The following is a 24,013-nucleotide window of genomic DNA, read 5'->3' as shown; positions in this document are numbered from 1 at the left end:
GTTAGATATTTTTAGTTGGTCTGTTTATTGTGCCAACAAATATTTCAGAGCTTGACCCAATATGGAAATTGGCCCAATGTGGGTGTCTGCGGCACCACGAGGTTACGCCACTCCCAACCATGATACCAATAGTCAATCCATTACTCTATAAAACTCTTTCCTGTCTGAATTTCTCTTGATACCTACATGAGTTTATAACCAGGTTGGAAACGGAAGCCCCTAGCTCTTCTCTCAGGTAATGTAAGTATTACTTGAAGAAAAACAAACTAACAGGACTTAATACAAAACTAAAAGCAGAAAGAAAATCAAAGACATTTTCCTCCAAGTCGGATTTTTCCACTGGAGAAACTAAGTTACAAGGTTCCCTTGAGGTCTCATTTCCATTTCAAGTAAACAATTTACAAGGTTTTAGGGACAATAAAGAGGATTTGTTTTCTAATAAAATAACAATACTGGAGCACTGACACTGCCGGGTGCTGAGGGACCCCTGAGATCTCTACATCTGAACCCTCCTCTGCATCATCATTACATAGAGAGGGGACTAAAACCAATTTACCTTCTGAACCCCAGGCAGCCTCTTCCAGATAAGCAACAATACCTGGAAAAAGCTTGGGACTGAGAAGAATGCAACAGATCAAAATGGATGTGCTTATGAAAGGCTTTTCCAAAGCAAAAGATGGGGTGGTGGCCGCAGCTGAGAAAACCAAGCAAGGGGTAGCAGAAGCTGCGGAGAAGACCAAGGAAGGTGTCTTATATGTGGGAAGCAAAGCCAGAGATGGAGTAGTACAAGGAGTGGCTTCAGTGGCTGAGAAGACCAAAGAGCAGGCATCTCAGCTGGGTGGGGCTGTCATTTCTGGAGCTGCGAAAATTGGTGCAGCCACCGGCCTAGTGAAGAAGGAGGAATTTCTCACAGATATTAAGCCTGAAGAAGTCCAGGAAGCTTTGGAAGAACCTGCTGCTGAACCACTGCTAGAGCCAGAAGGGGAGAGCTACGAGGAAGCCCCCCAGGGTGATTACCAGGAATATGAACCAGAAGCAGAACAGCCCTTCACTCTGGATCCAGCCACCAGCAGCTTCAGCACCAATATAGCTATAATGAAGATACGAATAACAAAATCCCCATATCCCCAACACCCTTTCCTATCTTAAGAGGAGTGTGGTCTACCCAATGTCTTTTCTCAAAAATTGAGCTCTTCCTCTACTCCACGTACAGAGAGCCTCATGTGAAGTGGTTTTATGTATGGTAATCCTTCGCGTCCAGCCATCGTCCAAACAAAATGGTGTTTAAATGAACAAAAAGCCCTTTGTAATGTATGAACCCATGAATGCATTGGATTTGTCTTTGCAGTCATAATGCCCCCCGGGAAGTTGTTCCCTCCCAGAGAATAATTGCCGGGGGTTTTGGTGAATTTTGTCTATCATAATTTATTTGTTCTGATGTGTCTTCTGTAGCAGAGGGGCTGCAACCACCTGCAATTGAACCCAATGGTATTCTTTTGCGTCTACCAACATAAATAAAGCATGTTCTAACTTTTTATAAAGAGATGGTGCGAAACACCTAAAGATGTGATTTACTTCTTAACAAAATGACTGCCATAAATTTGTGCATTTGTGCTATGGCACTACGCTGGTCATTTGGTTGAGGAAAAAACCACCAAAAAAAAAAAAAATGTAGTCCTGGATGACTGACCTTTGAAATAGTTTATTCAGTGTTCTAATGTGATATTTATTTTGCTGTTTTTATACGTATATACACAGATCTAAAAACATAAATGGGTGAACTTATTTGTGACTCTTCGGTAAAGCAGATGAGAATCTGAGAATTCATGCAGAATCTTTTCAATGTCCTTGTGTTCCAAATAATTTTGCAACAGGAATAAAAAAAAAGAAAAAAGAATTAACCAAAAATGAACAATATTGAACCCGAGAGACTGGTCATCTACCGACACACAAGGAGGCCATTTTCTAGATCTCGGATACTCGGTGAGAAACCACATGAACCCAATGAAGAGTTTCATTTAGAAAGACTCGCATGTTATCAATTAGTCCCAGAGAACAATGACTGATAAAGACAACAGTTTCTGACAGAAGGGATCATATTTAGTTCCAGGCTCAGATTTTGATGTCTCGGGTGGTCCAGGATTTGAACCTGTTCGCACGCAAGCTCAGACGGAGACATTTCTCGGCACAGGACAAACGACTGCGCGGTGAATTGGGTAGATCATCAGATGCTACAAGATGTAGGACTTTTGGATGACTTTGATGAACCCATACCCACTATGACTGGTAGAGGCCCTTTTAGTAGCTTTAAGACAAAAAAGTGAATAAGATGCCACCTACACAGAATGACAACTCGACCACTGACGTTTTTAAAGCACTTGAGACAGATGAGGAAATTGTCATAAATACATAAAGGAGTTTTGCCAGCTTAACCTTCCTCTAGTGTTAGAGTCGTGACCGACCCGTTTTAGGTTTTAAATGCATACAAAATTCTACATACATTTGTTTATTGCATCAAGACTTTTTGACTTTTTCAGGAACTTATTGATAAACAAAATACAATAAAATAAAGCTATTTTACTAAATTGTAAAATGCTCTCATTAAAATTATAACATTTGTGTTGTTGCAGTCATTTTCCACCCAGGTCTAATATAAGAGTAAAAAAACAATAATAAGTCCCAAAACTGAACTCATAAACACAATATAAACCAACAGCCCACAGCAAGCTCTACCTCCAACAACTTGAGTTAGGGACATGTCCAGGCATGTATGGCCAAATCAGCTTAGAGTTGGTACTTTGTAGAGTATACATCTCCAGTTTACACATGCAACAATGAGAAGATTTGATGTAAGCCAAATTCTGGATTATATCTTAGACAATAATGAATCAGAGGACACACAGCAGCAAACTGATACAGATGAACAGGTTTCTGAGGAGGAACATGATGTGGAGTATCAACCGGAAGACACAGACAGTTCTGATCAGTCTGATGAGGAGGTCACTGGTGCTGACGCTGCTCTCGCTGATAGATTCAAATCCAAAAGTGGCAAGATCAGTTGGAGCTCAGTACCTCCAGATGTACATGGCAGGGCAGATGCTGCAAATGTCATAAAAATGACCCCTGGGATCACAAGGTTTGCTGTGACAAGAGTAAGTGACATCAAGACAAGTTTTGATCCGTTTATGCCATTGTCAATAAAAAAAAAGTCATTGCTATGACAAACCTTGAAGGAAAAAAAGTCCATGGCAACACGTGAAAGACCTTCATGATTATGTCCTGGATGCCTACATTGGTGTTCTTCTCCTTGCTGGAGTGTACAAATCATGCAATGAGGCCACTAAGTCTCTGGAACACATCGTCAGGCAGGAATATTTTCCGGGCAACAATGTCACTTCAAAAGTTTCAAATGATATCAAGAGTCCTCAGATTTGACAGAGACACCAGAACAAAATCTGACAAACTTGCTCCCATCAGGGATGTTTGGGAGAAATGGATGCAGCTCCTTCCACTGATGTTCAACCCAGGGCCAAAGGTGACAGTAGACGAACGTTTTCTCCCTTTCCGCGGAAAATGCCCCTTCCGGCAATACATCCCAAGTAAGCCAGGCAAATATGGCATAAAATTCTGGGCAGCCTGTGATGCAAAAACTAGCTATGCATGTTATCTACAGATTTACACAGGCAAGTCTGCAAGCAGCATCCCTGAAAAAAAACAAGGAAAACGTGTAGTCCTCGATATGACTACTGGACTGCAGGGTCACAACATTACCTGTGACAATTTTTTTTTACCAGCTGTGACCCCTTGGACAAGAACTTCTCAGGAGGAAAATCACCAGTGAAAAAAAACAAACCTGAGCTGCCCGCTGAATTGTTGCAGATGAAGGACAGGGCTCCACTTTCCTCAAAGTTTGTTTTTACAGACACCACCACTGCTGTTTCATACTGCCCCAAAAAATGACGGAATGTGGCACGGATGTCCACACTTCACAAAGATGCAGCTGTGTCATGACACCTCTACTTCCTCAATGGTTACACGTTCAGGTGCCACTAATAGGAGAATTCATCATTCGAGTTTTCACCCGTATAAACGTTATGGTTCCCAGAATCTAGATCGCCATCATGGCAACAAGGTAATTAACCTGAGTGATTACCCTCTCTCTTCTACTGATTTATCTTTATTAGAGAAGGGTCTTTCTTTTTCACCTTCTGCTGGGCTGGACTCTTTTACACTCATCAAAGATTTGCACATGTTTGCACGGTCTCTGTTATTTAAACGGTACTTCTTTGATGACAATTCACATCTTTCCAACAGAAGAGGAGCAAGCAGCATTAAGGGCCCTGGAGGAGTTGTCCGAGGAACATAATACTCCAGAAGGAGGTAGGATCCCTTCCTCAATTAAACCACGCTCTAGGAAGTTCCCCCCGTTATCCACCTGCAGCAATATAGACCTTTTTGTGCAGGTGGTGACCAAGGATTTTCTCAAAATTCCTAAATCCATTCAGGGTGATAATTTAACAAAGGATGAGAGGCAGCGCCTCCGCTCTCTACAGAATTTGCCAGGCATACTGTTGAAGCCGGCTGACAAGCGCAGCAATATACAGGTCCTTCTCAAAAAATTAGCATATAGTGTTAAATTTCATTATTTACCATAATGTAATGATTACAATTAAACTTTCATATATTATAGATTCATTATCCACCAACTGAAATTTGTCAGGTCGTTTATTGTTTTAATACTGATGATTTTGGCATACAACTCCTGATAACCCAAAAAACCTGTCTCAAAAAATTAGCATATCAAGAAAAGGTTCTCTAAACGACCTATTACCCTAATCTTCTGAATCAACTAATCAACTCTAAACACATGCAAAAGATACCTGAGGCTTTTATAAACTCCCTGCCTGGTTCATTACTCAAAACCCCCATCATGGGTAAGACTAGCGACCTGACAGATGTCAAGAAGGCCATCATTGACACCCTCAAGCAAGAGGGTAAGACCCAGAAAGAAATTTCTCAACAAATAGGCTGTTCCCAGAGTGCTGTATCAAGGCACCTCAATGGTAAGTCTGTTGGAAGGAAACAATGTGGCAGAAAACGCTGTACAACGAGAAGAGGAGACCGGACCCTGAGGAAGATTGTGGAGAAGGACCGATTCCAGACCTTGGGGAACCTGAGGAAGCAGTGGACTGAGTCTGGTGTGGAAACATCCAGAGCCACCGTGCACAGGCGTGTGCAGGAAATGGGCTACAGGTGCCGCATTCCCCAGGTAAAGCCACTTTTGAACCATAAACAGCGGCAGAGGCGCCTGACCTGGGCTACAGAGAAGCAGCACTGGACTGTTGCTAAGTGGTCCCAAGTACTTTTTTCTGATGAAAGCAAATTTTGCATGTCATTCGGAAATCAAGGTGCCAGAGTCTGGAGGAAGACTGGGGAGAAGGAAATGCCAAAATGCCTGAAGTCCAGTGTCAAGTACCCACAGTCAGTGATGGTGTGGGGTGCCATGTCAGCTGCTGGTGTTGGTCCACTGTGTTTCATCAAGGGCAGGGTCAATGCAGCTAGCTATCAGGAGATTTTGGAGCACTTCATGCTTCCATCGGCTGAAATGCTTTATGGAGATGAAGATTTCATTTTTCAGCACGACCTGGCACCTGCTCACAGTGCCAAAACCACTGGTAAATGGTTTACTGACCATGGTATTACTGTGCTCAATTGGCCTGCCAACTCTCCTGACCTGAACCCCATAGAGAATCTGTGGGATATTGTGAAGAGAAAGTTGAGAGACGCAAGACCCAACACTCTGGATGAGCTTAAGGCCGCTATTGAAGCATCCTGGGCCTCCATAACATCTCAGCAGTGTCACAGGCTGATTGCCTCCATGCCACGCCGCATTGAAGCAGTCATTTCTGCCAAAGGATTCCCGACCAAGTATTGAGTGCATAACTGAACATTATTATTTGATGGTTTTTTTGTTTGTTATTAAAAAACACTTTTATTTGATTGGATGGGTGAAATATGCTAATTTATTGAGACAGGTTTTTTGGGTTATCAGGAGTTGTATGCCAAAATCATCAGTATTAAAACAATAAAAGACCTGACAAATTTCAGTTGGTGGATAATGAATCTATAATTTATGAAAGTTTAATTGTAATCATTACATTATGGTAAATAATGAAATTTAACACTATATGCTAATTTTTTGAGAAGGACCTGTAGTTCTATGGCCCACCAATATGTACGAACGGGAGGCCTTTCGCCAACTCAATGACCCCTTATGTTATAAAAAGCTATCTTTTAATCCCTTGGCTTCTTTTTCTGCTGTCGTTGACGGTATCCTGGCATCTGCTGTAGAGGTGGAGGTTATCACTAAAGAGTTAGCCGCCGCCCTTAAGGTTACTGAGCCAGTAATCTCCACTTTCTATTTACTCCCGAAAGTGCATAAATATACACACCACCTGGACGCCCCATAGTATCGAGTCGAGGGAACTTCATAGAGCACGTCAACAAGTGGATAGATTCGATTCTACAGCCCCTAGTGGAAGAATTACCTTACTTTTTAAAGGATACAACCCATCTATTGCGTATAGTTGATGATCTCCCACTTGACCCTGATACACTCTTAGTTACCGCAGATGTAGAGTCGTTATATACGAGTATCAGACACACGGATGGTCTGAATGCGGTAAAATTCTTTCTAGGATCATCGGATTGCTCCCCCAACATGAGGGCCCTTGTGCTTCAGCTCTTCGAATTCACTCTTACTCATAATTTTTTTGTTTTTAAGGGGTCCTTTTTCCTGCAGCTCGAGGGAACAGCCATGGGAGCAGCTTTTGCCCCCTCCTATGCTAACCTGTTCCTGGGGCTGTGGGAAAGGTACCTCTTCCTGTCAGACCAATGGTCGTCATTGATGGGCCGCGTCCTTACCTGGCCGCGGTAGATCGGTGATGTCTTTTTGGTCTGGCAGGGTTCAGTCCCAGCCCTTAAGGAGTTGATACATGAGCTTAACGGAAATTCTCTCAATATACGTCTCACGGTTAATCATCATCCCAACGAGATCGAGTTTTTGGATGTAATTTTGAAAAGGGGTGACAATGACAATATATACCAGTATATATAGGAAACCAACTGCCACTTATGCACGCCACCTCTTCACATCCCCAACATCTGATTCTTTCAGTACCAGTGGGTCAATTTCTCCGCCTCTGCCGTATTTGTTCTACACAATTGACTTTTGAACAGGAGACGGAGAAATTGAAAATACGTTTTCGTGAACGTGGCTATAGCAATAGAGCAATTAAGAGAGCATACCATAGAGCCAAGTGGTCTGACAGGAATAGCCTGCTATATGATAACAAGTATAATGGGCAAGGTTTAAATACAATACGATTCATGACCAACTATAACTCTCAGGCCGAACTGATTCGGACATCCCTTATGAAATCCTGGCCTATTCTTGTGGCAGACCTTAAAATTGCTAAATTACTACCTGAACGACCACAGTCTATCACCTTTAGACGGGCCAAAAACTTACGGGATCATTTAGTACAGAGCCACTACAATCATATAACTTCTCAGACGTTCTTGGATAAATTTAAAGTTCGGCATGGATGTACCCCTTGTGGTCATTGCGTGGCCTGTGTCAACATTGATCGGAGTGACACTTTTTGTGACTCTTCTGGTCAAAATAATTTTAAGATAAAGAAGCGGATTACATGTATCACCACTAATGTAATATACTATGCAGTACGCCCATGCTCCCTGATCTATGTTGGACACACGACACGTCAACTGAAGGTCCGGGTCAGGGAGCATGTGCGGGGCATTGTAGCTGCAAAAGATCAGGTTGACATCACTTGATTAAAGGGACTCTGTCACCTGAATTTGGCGGGACTGGTTTTGGGTCATATGGGCGGAGTTTTCGGGTGTTTGATTCACCCTTTCCTTACCAGCTGGCTGCATGCTGGCTGCAATATTGGATTGAAGTTCATTCTCTGTCCTCCATAGTACACGCCTGCGCAAAGCAATCTTGCCTTGTGTAGGCATGTACTATGGAGGACAGAGAATGAACTTCAATCCAATATTGCGGCCAGCATGCACCCAGCAGGTAAGGAAAGGGTGATTCAAACACCGGAAAACTCCGCCCATATGACCCAAAACCAGTCCCGCCAAATTCAGGTGACAGGTTCCCTTTAAAAACGATACCAAGAAACTTCAAATTATTTCATAATTGCAATAGCAGAGAGTTGAGGATTAAAGGCATTGACACCATTGAGACAGGCATTCGAGGTGGAAAAATGCCCAATGGTTAGCACGGTTAGAGTCACGGTGGATCTGGACACTGGACACAGTCCACCCACGTGGCCTAAATGAGAGCCTCAGTTTCGCGCCATTCCTGTGATCGCCATACATTGCATTATTTGACATCTTTTGCATTCCATTGTTTTTGAATTATTGTTCTTAATCTTGTTTTTATCATTCATTATTTTTTAGAGACTTCTATCGTCGTTCTCCATCGTCATATTTTCGGATTTTCTTATTGTGTTTGTCGGTGTGGTTTTGCTTGGTCTTTTTTGCATCTCGGCACTAGTACCGCAATACTAATTAGCGGATCAAAGTTCATAACCGCCTTGTCTGTGGAGAAGTAAAAAAATCTTTGGCCAGATGACCGGCAATCAAAAATTTCAAGATCTTCGCACTCTGCAATGGCATATTCCAGACTGTCTATATGTTGTCATGAAGATATGTTGTGACTAGTGTTGAGCATTCCGATACCGCAAGTATCGGGTATCGGCCGATACTTGCGGTATCGAAATTCCGATACCGAGATCCGATACTTTTGTGGTATCGGGTATCGTTATCGGATCAATAGGGATGTGTAAAATAAAGAATTAAAATAAAAAATATTGATATGCTCACCTCTCCGGCGGCCCCTGGACATCACGCTGGTAACCGGCCGGCTTCTTTGTTTAAAATGAGCGCATTTAGGACCTGCGAATGACATTGCGGCTTCTGATTGGTTGCGTGGCGGTCACATGAGCGGCACACGACCAATCAGAAGCCGCGACGTCATTCGCAGGTCCTAAACGCGCTCATTTTAAACAAAGAAGCCTGCCGGTTACCAGCGTGATGTCCAGGGGCCGCCGGAGAGGTGAGCATATCAATATTTTTTATTTTAATTCTTTATTTTACACCTCACTATGGATCCCAGTGCCTGAAGGAGAGTTTCCTCTCCTTCAGACCTTGGGAACCATCAGGATACATTCCGATACTTGATGTCCCATTGACTTGTATTGGTATCGGATATCGGCGATATCCGATATTTTTCGGGTATCGGCCGATACTATCCGATACTTTCAAGTATTGGACGGTATCGCTCAACACTACTCATGACTTTAATTACTTATATATGTTACATTGGATAAAATTATTTACCACACTACTATTTAGTTCTGACGAAGGTCCCTACCAGGACCAAAAACGTTTAACGAATTTGGTGGACGCATAATAAATGGAACTTATTCTCACATCATATTGCTTTTTAAGTGGCAAACTTATCTAACATTACATGTCATGTCCTGGATACCCTACTTAGGCACCACATCCTGTCATTTGTAAGAGTGCCGTGTATTTTTTTGCCGTACAATGGTGGGAACATAGTTCCCGTACATAATGGACGCTTAGACGACATCTCCTTCTGTATGGTCGAATATAATGCCAAAGCAAGAGGGGGAGAGTTGGACAATATTCATATAAAAGGGAGCAGATTTTTAGGCTACAATCACAAACCCCAGGTGGACTTCATGAAGGGATGTCTTACACTTGCTGCTAATAACTTACTACTCCTTGGTAGTCCTTCAGTCTGAATGGGTGGAACAGTTTCCCTTCATCATGCATCACTTCCTGCGATACCTATATCATGATATCGTCATCTGTACCTTAGTGTGTGACGCTATTATGTGTCCCTTATCTTTCACCTATCAGGCTACTTGGCCCCGGATCTCTCACACACAAATTATCTATCACATCCAGTTTATTTATGTCATCATTAATTGCAAATCCCCCTTATAGGTACTCCTAACCCAATCTATATTACTAATCTAAAGACATCCAAACCGAGGACATTTTTTAGGCAGACCAAGACGATCAAGCAGCAGAAGAGGACCAGACGGGGGATTCGGACAAAGAAATATGGACCTAGTACGTGTGACTCGTTCCCAGGTAGGAATTCTTTAGTGGTTACTATTTCTTCAAAATCTTTAGGTATAGCTGAGTATAGTGTCCTACAAAAGGGCCTATCTTACTGCCCAAGTTACAAAAACGACACATTTAGACTTGATATGGATCTACAAAAATTTTACAGGACCCTTCGACTCAAATTACATTTTTGTGAGACTGACAACCCCACCGTCATCATTCCACCAGTCACTCAAACCACCAACATTTCTATATCCAGTCTGGGTCTACACAATAAAAGTAACTACAGACCACCTTCAGGCTCCCATGCACCAGAAACCTTCATCGACTTTGTCAATTCTTCATTTCAAAAATTACATCAGGAAACGGAGAGAGGCAAACTACGCTATCCCCCTAATCTATCCACACCAGAAAGACAGACTCTTAAATCCCTTTAACAAGATAAAGATCTTGTTATCAAACCCGCGGACAAAGGGGGTGCCATCTTTGTAATGGATAAATCCCTGTATAAATCCGAGATATACCGCCAACTGAGTGACTAAACCACTTATAGGGCTTTATCAGCCAATCCAACTGGTCGAATACAAGACCTTATCAAAACTACCCTCGACCGCTTCTAACACCAGGGCATATTAGACACCAAGACCCGCGAGTTTTTAACAAAAAAAAAAATCCCATTACACCAGTTATATATACAGTGGTGTTCAAAAGTCCTGCATAGGATAAATTGATTGATTTTTCAAGTTTTAAACGTTTTCTGTCGAATATTTTCTATGCTAATATGACATATTATATATCGTTTTGTTCAGAATACAATTTTGCATTCTTTCCCTGTAATATTTTTAGCTTTTGAAGCAGTTTTGCCTGAAATTATTGCAACAATATGGGAATTGAAAGCATAACTAAACATTGTACAGCTTCAGATCCAAAATTAGCCAATCACAGATGAGGTTCTTGAGACCATCATAACCGGGATATGGCAGCCAATTACATTGCATCACATTTGCTGCTTTGTTTGTTTGTTTTATCTGTAGGTCTATCTAGTGAATCATACTGTAGAGTTTTATGATGGGAGCCTTCAGATTTTTGTCAGCGGAGGATCGTGTGCGACTTGTGGTGCTACATGAATAGGGCGATACTGGCCCCCAGATCGCAAGGAAGGTCGGCTGTAATCAGTACAGTCGTAAGAATTTTGCAGAAACATAAGCAGCTTGGAATCACCCAGGACAGGCCCAGATCTGGTCGGCCCAGAAAGTCAACTAAAAGGGAGGATAGAGTACTGATAAGAACATCCCTTGCCAATCGAAAGCTCACCTGTCCTCAGCTTCTGCGAGAATGGCAAGAAAAGTGCAATATTGAGGTAGTAACATCAACTGTTAGGAAGAGATGTTTGGAAGCAGGATTGACAGGGTGCAAGGCCCGAAAGAAGCCATTGATGACAGCCATACAAAGACGAAAACTGTGGGCATTGAAATAGTTAAAATGGAGGAAGGAGGAGTGGGAAAAAGTGCTATTTGGTGATGAAAGCACTTTTTGCATTTTAGGAAATGATGGCACGTCTTATGTGAGAAGGTTCCCACATGAAGAGTACAAGCCAGAGTGTTTGAGCTCCTCTGTGAAACATCCTATGAAAGTAATGGTCTGTGTTGTGAATTCTGTGGCAGAGCTCCCTCCTGTGGTCACAAGTGGTACTTCGGCTGATTCTCTCTGTGAGCTTCCGTTGGTGGAGGAAAGTGGTACTGCGGCTTCTGAGTTTCCTTCCTCAGGTGATTTGGTGAAGTCGTTAGGTGCTCCTCTATTTAACTCCACCTAGTGCTTTGATCCTGGCTTCCAGTCAGTGTTCTAGTATTGGACCTGTTTCCTCCTGGATCGTTCCTGTGGCCTGCTGCTCTGCATAGCTAAGTTTTGCTTTGCTGTTTTGTTTGCTTTTTTTTCTGTCCAGCTTGTCTATTTGTTTTTTTCTGCTTGCTGGAAGCTCTGGGACGCAGAGGGTGTACCTCCGTGCCATTAGTTCGGTACGGAGGGTCTTTTTGCCCCCTTTGCGTGGTTTTTGTAGGGTTTTGTGTTGACCGCAAAGTTATCTTTCCTATCCTCGCTCTGTTCAGAAAGTCGGGCCTCACTTTGCTAAATCTATTTCATCTCTACGTTTGTCTTTTCATCTTAACTCACAGTCATTATATGTGGGGGCTGCCTTTTCCTTTGGGGGATTTCTCTGAGGCAAGGTAGGCTTATTTTCTATCTTCAGGCTAGCTAGTTTCTCAGGCTGTGCCGAGTTGCATAGGGAGCGTTAGGCGCAATCCACGGCTGCCTTTAGTGTGGTTGGAGAGGATTAGGGATTGCGGTCAGCAGAGTTCCCACGTCTCAGAGCTCGTTCTATGTTTTTGGGTTATTGTCAGGTCACTGTATGTGCTCTGACCTCTATGTCCATTGTGGTACTGAATTACCTTATCATAACAGGTCTGGGGCTGTATGGCAGCCAATGGTGTTGGAAGGCTTCACATTGTGGAGGGTATGGTTGATGCAAAAAAATACATAGACATCCTTAATAGGAAAATGCTGCCTTCTGCTCAACACTCTGAATTAAATAAAAAATAATAAATCTTAAAAAGTAAAATTTAAGTCTGTGTGAACTTGCATTGGAAGTTAGTGAACTTAGAAACCTGTTCACCATTCTACACACTGTACTAGTGTAGGTATGGTTATGCTGTAAAAAAAAAATCATCAAAAATTCACATACCATAACAATTTATACACTTGGGACATTCAAAAATGAGTATGGCATACAATGAGGGATTACAAAAACATATCTGTCCCACCAGTTTCACTGTAGAGATGCAGAAGTATGAAACAGTTTTCTTCACGCCTATGCAGGACTTTTGAACACCACTGTATCTATTGCCGAAAAAACACAAAAATCTACAAAACCCACCAGGGAGACCGATTGTTGCTTCTACAGATTCTCTTTTAGCACCAATCTCCATTTATCTTGAGAGGATCCTTACACCACTAATTCGCAACACTACCTCCTTCCTCCTGGACGCAGCATCCTTTTTGAGCCTCATCCGCACCATTAGCCCTGTACATCCTGACTCCATTCTTGTCTCCTTCGACGTGAAGGACTAGTATACATCTTTTCTCATTCCAGCAGGCTTGAGACCACCCGCTGGCTCCTATCTACCTCAAATATGGACCCCACTCTCAGACTTCTGCATTGACCTACTATCCATCGTCCTTACTAACAATTTTTTTCTTTTTGAGGACACCAGATAAAAGGATGTGCTATGGGATCAAATGTTGCGCCCCCATACGCAAATGCGTACATGGCCCATTTCTTATCTATACTCACAACCTCTTCCGTACTCAATATGGTAATATGGAAGAGATATATAGATGACATATTTTGCATCTGGAAAGGTGACCTCTCCACTCTTGAATCTTTCTTTCATTTCCTCAAAATGTCCTGGCCAGGCCTCGACTTCACCATGACAAATCACCGCAATCAAATCAGTTTCCTTGACACCCTAGTCATAAAGGACGATAGCGGCAACCTCTCCAAGGACCTCTTTTCAAAACCGACGGACCAAAATAGTCTATTACATTATGATAGTTTTCACCCCCGGAATATGAAAAACTCTATACCAAAATCCAAGATACGTAGAGTAGAAAGAATAGTTTCTGATCCCACTCAGAGAAATAAGAGTCAATGAAATGAAATCCAAATTTCATGACAGAGGCTATCCTCCACAAACCCTGAGTATTTCTCAGAATATTGCCAATAAAAGAGAAGTTTTGGCCGGAAACCGAATTCCATTTGTACATCAATATCACCCTGCAGCATACCGCATTCACAGAGCCACCCGTCAACACTGGCACATTCTTAAAACAGCATATCCTACTGTTGAGGAATTTAAAAATCCCTTTCTTCCCTGTTTTAAAAACCCTCAGAACATTAGGGACATTTTAGTTCGGGCGGACATTGGTCCATCCCGACCTCCCCTCACTCAACAGTTCCTGCGCCATCAAAAAACAGGCACTTTTCCCTGCTTAGGTTGCAATCAATGCAATAACGTTTTGAAGGGAGACTTCATCCATCATCCACATACAGGAAAAAGCTACAGTATTAATAAGTTTTTTACGTGTAACTAATTTCGTGGTCTACCTGATCAAGTGCTTGTGCGGCCTATTGTATGTGGGGGAGACCACACAAGCAGTCAAGGACAGGATTTCCAAGCATAAGTCCACGATTAGATGTAAAAATTTACTCCTTCCCATCCCACATCATTTCATCTCCATGGGTCACAGTGTCGCAACTACGTTTCCAAGTTATCGAACAAATACCACCACCACGTCGGGGCGGCGATCGCATCGCCATACTGAAACGTAGAGAAGCCTTCTGGATTCATGAACTTAACACATCGAGTCCTAAGGGACTGAATAAAGACTATGACTTACAGTCATTTATATAACAAGGTGCTTGTTTGCAAGGGACATAATTATATGTATGAAGTATATCTGTACATTCATTGTATACATTTATAGGGTATAACATTTTCATTTTGCAAGATTCTGCACTCATGAGGCATACAACCTCTTCTCTTTGTCGATTTACATATATGTCTGCTGACACAAGGTAGCCCATGATACATATACTCTGAGTATAACTATATCACTATATCCGTCTGGCTGTATCCTATATTGGGCCATATAATCCCCGAGTGAGTCATATACTCTGAGTATTACTGCTTCACCATGTCACATTCTCACACCGATCCGGTTGGGTCACATTCTTATACAGATATCTCCCATGTTTGCTGTTTACCATACTATTTGTCTCATCCACAGAGCCGCCCATATTGAGCCTTCCATCTATGACTCCGCCTCCTCTCATTCTGTCTGCGGTGATGCGCTATGTCTCCGCCCCCTGGAACGCAGTAGCACCACCCCCTTCTCTCCCCTTGGAACACACGCGGTATGAGACCGCTCCTCCTAGTATCCGCGCGTCACTTCCGGTTTCAGGACTTCCGGTTTTCACTCCGGTCTCAGCGCGCGCATTCTGCTTCAAATACCGAGCACGATGGACATGCGGGCAGCATTTCGGACTTACGGTGGATACCGCGTCTCCTCTCCCACCCTCCAGCCTGCTACAGGCACGGTAAGCTCAACGGTTCCCGATACTCGGATGCCAGCTGTATCACTAAGTTCAGCGCCACTAACCAGCATCATTATTCCTTGTAGATCAGCTTGCTTAGCCCTCTACTTTCAAGACCTTCCTTGTGTTATTTACAGCGCTCGGTAGGTTTACACCTCTAGATCTTATACACTATATCTATATATTCTTAGGTCCTGGCTTTTTAGTAAAATGACACCTATTCCTTCCATAGACCGGCTAGTGTCAGCCCTCTATTTTAAACAGCTATTCCTGTTTAAACTCCAGTGCCTGGTGTGTGCACCCCTCTACCTCATAACTAGTATACACCCTGTATATCAGTATAAACACATATACGGATCTCTTTTTGTAGATGCAAACTCTCTGTATAAAGGGTGATTAGCTCACACCCCTCGGCTCAAAACAATAGGTATGTACATTCCCTCTTTTCCCCACCGGGTTTTTCGCCATTGTGCACTCAGTCTAGCGCCGTTATTATATTCTATTTTAATATCTTTATTTCATAACTAATATATAATTGCCTAGAATACTACTTCCTGCAATTTGTGCCAACTTCCGTGGCTTTGTCCGGAGCTAATGTCCGGAGCTAATGTCCGGAGCTAATGTCCGGAGCTAAGTGACGTCAACAGTGTCCAGTGTCTGATTGGTTGCCGCCTGCTGCGAGCGACCAATCAGAAACGTGCCGTACTGTGACACACTCCGCCCGCCATTTTGGTGTGATTTTTGAATTTTTACCTCACAGCAAGTTTCTACTGCGTGGAGGCGGGCCCAGTGACGTTGCTCTTCAAGCTCCTGCCGAATTGTCAAAAAAATGATAATACCATTTACCAAAACTATATATATATATATTTAGTTGTGAAGTGGTTCAGTGACATTTTCACACCAATTTTGAACTTTTGTTTGGTGTTTTCTCCATATACTGCCTATTATTCACTGACTGTTACACTGAGAGACTGCGGTTTATTAACCTCTTCTTTGCCACATTGGGTATATTGCTCTATTATTTGCCACATAAGGACATTGTCCATTATTGCCCAGCAATTTCTCTGCAATATAAACTGCCTATTTATTAATATCTGCATTCCTGCAAAGAACTATTGCCTATTATTAACTGGCTATTTTCCTACTACCTGACACTGCCTCTTATTAACCTGTTGTTTGCCACCACCACGCTTAAAGCTGTTTAGCTTAGCCAACATGAGCTCTAATAGTAAGGATACTAATGACACAGAGCCCAAAGCAGCTGATGGCGCACGTAAGATTAGGTCTGATATAAAGTATACTAATAATGCAGAGCAAAAAGACGCCGATGCCGCACGTAAGCCGTTGTTGTGGCATTTGCCACAACAAGCAAAGTTGTCGTCTGATGTCTTTCATCCCTCCCCTTATAAGCATGTTCATGGATCCTGTGTAACTGTACCTTAAATAACAAGAATTGTCAAGAGCTGGTGAGTGCAGCCATTTTTTGTTCTTTCTTACTATTATTTATTAATTGTATTATTCTTACATTTGAATAAATAAAGTATATATGGATTCTAGGCTCCCGATTCTTTAGAATCGGGCTGCCATCTAGTTTTCTATAAAGAAATACTATGTTGAGTTTCATGTATGCACAGTGCTACGGCCATATGTGTACCACTATCCATCATCAGTCACACATGTGAGCAATGATATTACAATATCGCTGGGTTATCATCAGAACCTATATGACCATGAATTTATGTCCGTTTTGCATATACTTTTGTTTTTTCTTCCTTTTAGGTCTATGCAAATGTTATTTTGTTATTTTCTTTAGAGCACACTGATGAAGGTCTTCACAGACCGAAACGTTGGTAAATATAAATACTGTATGTAATAAACACCCCTTTTGCATCAGATTTCCTGGAGTGTGCTGAGTATATATTCTATATTACCAGACTGTCCCTCTCTGGGCTATGCCACCATGCACACTGGGAGCAATTACATCATATCCCAGGATTGGGGGTAGACATTATCCGCTCTCTCCCCATGCCCCGGCCTCGCTTTGCAGGGACTGATCGCTCTGGCCCTGGACACAAACTGCTCCTGTTGTCTCTCCGGCACTTTCCCTGTCTGTGCTCCACCTTGGAACGTACATTGACGGACCGCCCTGTCTGACGTCAACCTGGCGAGGACCACTCCTTCCTTATGTTCCAGCATGGACCGCCCTGTCTGACGTCACCTGTTGTGAATTCTGTTGTCAAGCTCCCTCCTGTGGTCATGAATGGTACTTCGGCTGGTTCTGTCCATGGACTTTCTCTGGTGGCTGTGGGTGGAGCCTCTGTTTCTGAGTTTCCTTCCACAGGTGACGAGATTAATTTGTTAGCTGGCTGTTCTATTTAACTCCACTTGGATCATTGCTCCATGCCAGCTGTCAATGTTATAGTATTGGTCTAGTTCGCTCCTGGATCGTTCTGGTTACCCGTTTACTCCAGCAGAAGCTAAGTTCCTCCTTGCTATTTTCTTGTTTGCTATTTTTTCTGTCCAGCTTGCTATTGTGTATTTTGTCTTGCTTGCTGGAAGCTCTGGGATGCAGAGTGGCGCCTCCGCACCATGAGTCGGTGCGGAAGGTTTTTTTTTTTCCTGCACACTCTGCGTGGCTTTTTGTAGGTTTTTGTGCTGACCGCAAAGTGATCTTTCCTATACTCGGTCTGTTCAGTAAGTCGGGCCTCTCTTTGCTAAATCTATTTCATCTCTGTGTTTGTGATTTTCTTCTTAACTCACAGTCATTATATGTGGGGGGCTGCCTTTTCCTTTGGGGAATTTCTCTGAGGCAAGGTAGGCTTTATTTTTCTATCTTTAGGGCTAGCTAGTTGTTCGGCTGTGTCGAGTTGCATAGGGAGCGTTAGGAGCAATCCACGGCTATTTCTAGTGTGTGTGATAGGATTAGGGATTGCGGTCAGCAGAGTTCCCACTTCCCAGAGCTTGTCCTGTGTTATTGTTACTATCAGGTCTTTCCGGGTGCTCTTAACCACCAGGTCCATTATTGGCCTAACCACCAGGTCCCAACAGTCACCCTGGCGAGGACCACTCCATCCTTACGTTCCAGCATGGAGTGCTAAGATGCAGCTTCCGGTATCTGGTCAGCGACACCTGCGCTGTGCAAGCACTACATCCGACTTACCGCGACTACCACCGGCACATACGCACATTGTTTCCATCCCCTACATGGTGTAGCAGGAAGCAGCGCATGTTCTACCTCTACGGTCAGAGCATTCAGGGCAGGCACACCTAAGTACAGGGGACTATGAAGACTGGCGATTGCCCATGTGAACAGTATCGAGTGGGCGCATTATATCACTGGGAACCATATTTATACTCCATGCTTCATAGCCCAGGCATATCACAATGGCCTCCTGATCACCCTGTTTATCTGCAGTTCTCGCTATCATCTCTAATTTGGCCTCCTGATGATCCACTTTTTAGGGAAAACACGTAGAGACATCGGGGACGGACACAAAGACTTCCGGAAAATGATAATCATTACCTTAAAATATGGTGTGCTTATGTGCCCTGTCTAGTCGAGAATAGTGCCCATGTTGTGCAGACTAGTATATCTATGCCTGGCAACTAGGGCTAATCAGGACATGCCGCCATGGAGCGGGGGCACCAAACCCCGTTACACTAGGGTACCAACCTCCGCTGCGAGCCAGGTACAGCCTAATATTGATCTCAGGGCCTCTTGTGATAGGACCTGGGTTATTGGCATTAATTACTGATAATTCTCAATACTATCTGATCCAACCACTGAGGCAGCGGTTATCCCAGCACCATGTCTTATCACCATCAGTCAGATATTTAGTGCTTAGTATTGGTCTTCATATCAATTCCTGTTTTATCTATACTGGGTACAGGGCATGGTGTTTATTGAGTAATAAATTCATGTCTTTAAAGGGTTTAAGCGCACCCGATTACTCCCCTTGTATAACACATGCCTTTAAAATAATCAGTAACAATTGCACACAAACTTCCAGAACACGTTTCCACCCTACACTGATCTCCCAATGTCTCTGGTCTCCACCAGATCTCCTATCCTTCACCTTCTACAGTCGCCAAGATTTCTCCTGAGCGTCCCCTGAACGCTGGCCCTCGCTACCTTAGCATATGGGAGTGTTATACGGTAAGACGTTCAGAAGTGAAATGCAGCTGATCAGAGAATCCTACAACCCACAATAACCCCGCTGCCATCTGAAAATTAGAGGTCCACTATATATTGTGTCCTCCATTACCGACTAAGCTCAAGATCTGCATACAATAAAACTGGATCTTCTAAAGACTAAATACACAGTCTGTGCGGTTCCTGTTCTGAGAACGAGTTCTTCATCTTGTGAAAATATCGTTCACAAAGAAAGGAGAAGCTGCTAGAACGTCATTACTTAAGAAACCAGCAAATCGTAAAGATGGAAACTCACACTTCCATTGTCGGAGAGTCCTTACGTACAATAACGCGTTCGGCTGAAATTGGCTTTTTGTCGTCCATGTTGTCCTTGCTCTTTCAGCAGCCATGCCCCCACTGACTGACATCGTGTTATGCAGGACAAGTAATTTAAGGCCGTTTTAGGGGATAAAAAATCCATTGCCCTCACGGTAAATATTGGATTTGGATATATATGAGAATTTTACATTGACCTCCAGATAACCTGAACTCTTCCCGTTATTACAGTTGTGTGGATACCTAATGTACTGGTTTTTAATTTTTAACTTCCACACTTTTTTCATGAAGTAAAGACTTTTGAGAAGACAATATATTAATTCCCACCCCCACGAGATCCATTTTTTTCCCTTCAGGGATCACCTTTTCCACCGTTACCAGGGACATCCATAGGAGCCCCAGTTACAGGATAAAACAGCCCATGAGTAAGAAATCTCTGACAGAGCAGATCTGGATCTGCTAGAACTCACTAGGCCTGCTCAGCCGGCAGATAGCCAGCGATTACGGGGTTGCCAGGCCCCACAGAAGCATTGCCCATGTTCAGGTTCCCTACATAGCGCTGAATGGCAATGTATCCGGCATTAATAGAAGACAGGAGTGGTTGATCACCGGATTCTGTCTTCTGCTCAGGGTTCCCAGCTGAATCCAGCAGGTTACTGGCCCTTTATACAAGATTTGGTGATGTGGTTAGATATTTTTAGTTGGTCTGTTTATTGTGCCAACAAATATTTCAGAGTTTGACCCAATATGGGAATTGGCCCAGTGTGGGTGTCTGCGGCGCCTCGAGGTTACCCCACTCCCAACCGTGATACCAATGGTCAATCCATTACTCTATGAAACGCTTTCCTGTTTGAATTTCTCTTGATACTTACATGTAGAAAGAATAAAGAGATTATAACAAGGTTGGAAAAGGAAGCCCCTAGCTCTTCTCTCAGGTAATGTAAATATTACTTGAAGAAAAACAAACTAACAGGACTTAATACAAAACTAAAAGCAGAAAGAAAATCAAAGACATTTTCCTCCAAGTCGGATTTTTCCACTGGAGAAACTAAGTTACAAGGTTCCCTTGAGGTCTCAATTCCATCTCAAGTAAATAATTTACAAGGTTTTAGGGACAATAAAGAGGATTTGTTGTCTAATAAAATGACCAATACTGGAGCACTGACACTGCCGGGCGCTGAGGGACCCCGAGATCTCTACATCTGAACCCTCCTCTGCGTCATCATTACATAGAGAAAGGACTAAAACCAATTTACCCTCTGAACCCCAGGCAGCCTCTTCCAGATAAGCAACAAGACCTGGAAAAAGCTTGGGACTGAGAAGACTGCAACAGATCAAAATGGATGTGCTTATTAAAGGCTTTTCCAAAGCAAAAGAAGGGGTGGTGGCCGCAGCTGAGAAAACCAAGCAAGGGGTAGCAGAAGCTGCGGAGAAGACCAAGGAAGGTGTCTTATATGTGGGAAGCAAAGCCAGAGATGAAGTAGTACAAGGAGTGGCTTCGGTGGCTGAGAAGACCAAAGAGCAGGCATCTCAGCTGGGTGGGGACGTCATGTCTGGAGCTGCGAACATTGGTGAAGCCACCGGCCTAGTGAAGAAGGATGAATTTCCCACAGATATTAAGCCTGAAGAAGAAGGCCAGGAAGCTTTGGAAGAACCTGCCGCTGAACCACTGCTGGAGCCAGAAGGGGAGAGCTACGAGGAAGCCCCCCAGGATGATTACCAGGAATATGAACCAGAAGCAGAACATCCCTTCACTCTGGATCCAGTCACCAGCAGCTTCAGCACCAAGATAGCGATAATGAAGATACTAATAAGAAATTCCAGATAAGGGATTACATTTCTTGTGGAACAAAGAACGTAATTTATTACGCTACTTGTAGTTGCCCCCTTATATACGTAGGACTCACGTCAAGGGAATTGAGACTACGCATTAGAGAACACGTGCGAGATATTTGTGCTGCGGAGTCAATGGAGGACGTGTCATCCCTCAAAACAATACCTAGACATTTTCGAACGGTACACAACTGCAACCCTAAGGACTTTAAAATTAGGGGTATAGGGGTGGTACATGTCGGTATTAGAGGGGGAAATATAAAAAAAGATACTAGCACAACGAGAACTCAAATGGATAGTGACGCTTGGAACCATGAAACCGGCGGGTCTAAATGAATCCCTGAATTTTGCCCCATATTTGTGAAGTAATTTTCCCATATATATCGTTCAAAAAATAACCCCTGGCCTCCTTCCTTTTCCTTTCCATCCTGTTTTTTATCGCATTTTATTGTGTGTTTTGTGTTTGGTTTTAATTCACCTTTTCTTTATACATAATGTAGGCTCTATCTCCATTGGGCAAGGAAATACGGCTATAGAGTCTGGGTCCCCTTTACGTGAAATAAGTACGAATGGCCGACAAATGGTTAACATGGACTACAGACCAGATGCTGTTTAGAGAATTCTTCTCACCATGGAGCCCTGTCCCAAGGGAACAGCCTTTATTGTTTATTTATGTTTTGTTTTTCACCGTTGGACGGGTATATGTTATATTTATGAAATACAGATACCCCAGTCGTGGTGCGCATGCGTGCCCCTTCTCTCCGCGGTCACCCGCTCCCGTCCAGCGGCGTCCTCCTGTGAGCATGATCGGGACCAGCTGGTGCCTGCTCGTGCGCGCGGTTGGATATGCCCGGGCGGGGGGACTGGGACAGCGGTACGCGCATGCGCCGCATAGATACGGCATGGGGGCGGGTACTATCATGTGACGATCACATGGGGCGTCACCATGGAGACTTAAGGTCCTACAAGCCACTCAGACCACACTTCCCCCTTGACAAAGCGAGGCTTACAAGCAGCGAAAAGTGCGTCAGGATGCGTTCTGGAGTTTACCCTGCACCAGGTGAGACATGCTCCCCTTATGCTCCTACCACAGGCCCACTAGATCCGGCATCTTTATGGCTTGAAGTATACTGATACTGGTAACTGCACTGAACGCTGGGGGTTTTCCTGTGATAGGTGGCTATATATCCAACGCCACACATAGGGCAGTAGATATACGTTGACATTTTCTTCCCCTTTTTCGGGGCTGCATATAGGGTTTAGGCATGCCTGTACCGCATTATTAGTTTAATTGATATTTATATACAACTTACGGTTCATGCGGGGTACTTCATTAATCCTGGTGTCTTTTCTTGCACTTTTGTGTTATATGCACGGGCAGCACTATGTCATGTGCTTGCGTTTTTTATAATGTTTTTATTGTGTGTATTTGTTCCTAATAAAGACTTATTAATTTTATAATGAAACAAAGCTTTCTTTTGGTTCTCTTGATAAAATATGAACCCATGAATGCATTGGATTTGTCTTTGCAGTCATAATGCCCCCCGGGAAATTGTTTCTGGTTTCCTCCCAGAGAATAATTGCCGGGGTTTTTGGTGAATTTTGTCCATTATAATTTATTTTGTTCTGATGTGTCTTCTTCAGTAGCAGAGGGGTTGCAACCACCTTCAATTGAACCCAATGGTATTCTTTTGCGTCTACCTACATAAATAAAGCATGTTCTAACTTTATAAAGAGATGGTGCGAAACACCTAAAAATGTGATTTACTTCTTAACAAAATGACTGCCAGAAATTTGTGCATTTGTGCTATGGCACTACGCTGGTCATTTGGTTGAGAAAAAACAACCGCAAAAAAATGTAGTCGTGGATGACTGACCTGTGAAATAGTTTATTCAGTGTTCTAATGTGATACTTATTTTGCTGTTTTTATACGTATATACACATATCTGTAATATACTGTTCTGTAAAGCAGATGAAAATCTGTGAGAATTCATGTAGAATCTTTTTAATGTCCTTGTGTTCCAAATAATTTTGCAAAAGGAATTAAAAAAAAAAAAAATTAACCAAAAATAAACAATACTGAACCCGAGAGACTGGTCATCTACCGACACACAGGGAGACCAAATACAATATTGCAATTATTGGAGTTTACATTAACTCAATTTACGCAATGATTACTCAGCAGAGTCACGGAAACATAATAAGGTAATTAACCCGAGGTCTCGTGAATTTACGGACACTTATTTGGTGTTATTGGATAGGGGTTTGTCATTTTCCCCAGAGGCACCGTTTGATGCCTTTGGTGCGGTGAAGGATCTCCACCTTTTCCCTAGAGCTTTAGTGTTTAAGAAACATTTTTTTTATGGTA

General features: G+C 43.0%; 2 protein-coding genes across 2 annotated transcripts; both read left to right on the top strand.

Moving 5' to 3' along the window:
- The first annotated feature begins 627 nt into the window (after positions 1-627).
- LOC138674732 (beta-synuclein-like) lies at positions 628-1,149 on the top strand. The gene has a single exon (XM_069762549.1). It carries the CDS (start codon positions 640-642, stop codon positions 1,147-1,149), a length of 510 nt encoding a protein of 169 aa, XP_069618650.1. The 5' UTR covers positions 628-639.
- Positions 1,150-21,006: 19,857 nt separating this feature from the next.
- On the top strand, positions 21,007-21,639 carry LOC138674731 (beta-synuclein-like). The gene has a single exon (XM_069762548.1). It carries the CDS (start codon positions 21,151-21,153, stop codon positions 21,637-21,639), a length of 489 nt encoding a protein of 162 aa, XP_069618649.1. The 5' UTR covers positions 21,007-21,150.
- Positions 21,640-24,013: the final 2,374 nt, after the last annotated feature.

Source organism: Ranitomeya imitator, chromosome 4, assembly GCF_032444005.1.
Source record: "Ranitomeya imitator isolate aRanImi1 chromosome 4, aRanImi1.pri, whole genome shotgun sequence".
NCBI classification, from domain to species: domain Eukaryota; kingdom Metazoa; phylum Chordata; class Amphibia; order Anura; family Dendrobatidae; genus Ranitomeya; species Ranitomeya imitator.
The sequence above is the reverse complement of the archived record's forward strand: the minus strand, read 5'-3'. Positions and strand labels throughout refer to the sequence as shown.

What these genes read in the sequence shown, in the direction of transcription:
- LOC138674732 (XM_069762549.1), top strand. Translation starts at nt 640, where the DNA reads ATGGATGTGCTTATGAAAGGCTTTTCCAAAGCAAAAGATGGGGTGGTG.
- LOC138674731 (XM_069762548.1), top strand. Translation starts at nt 21,151, where the DNA reads ATGGATGTGCTTATTAAAGGCTTTTCCAAAGCAAAAGAAGGGGTGGTG.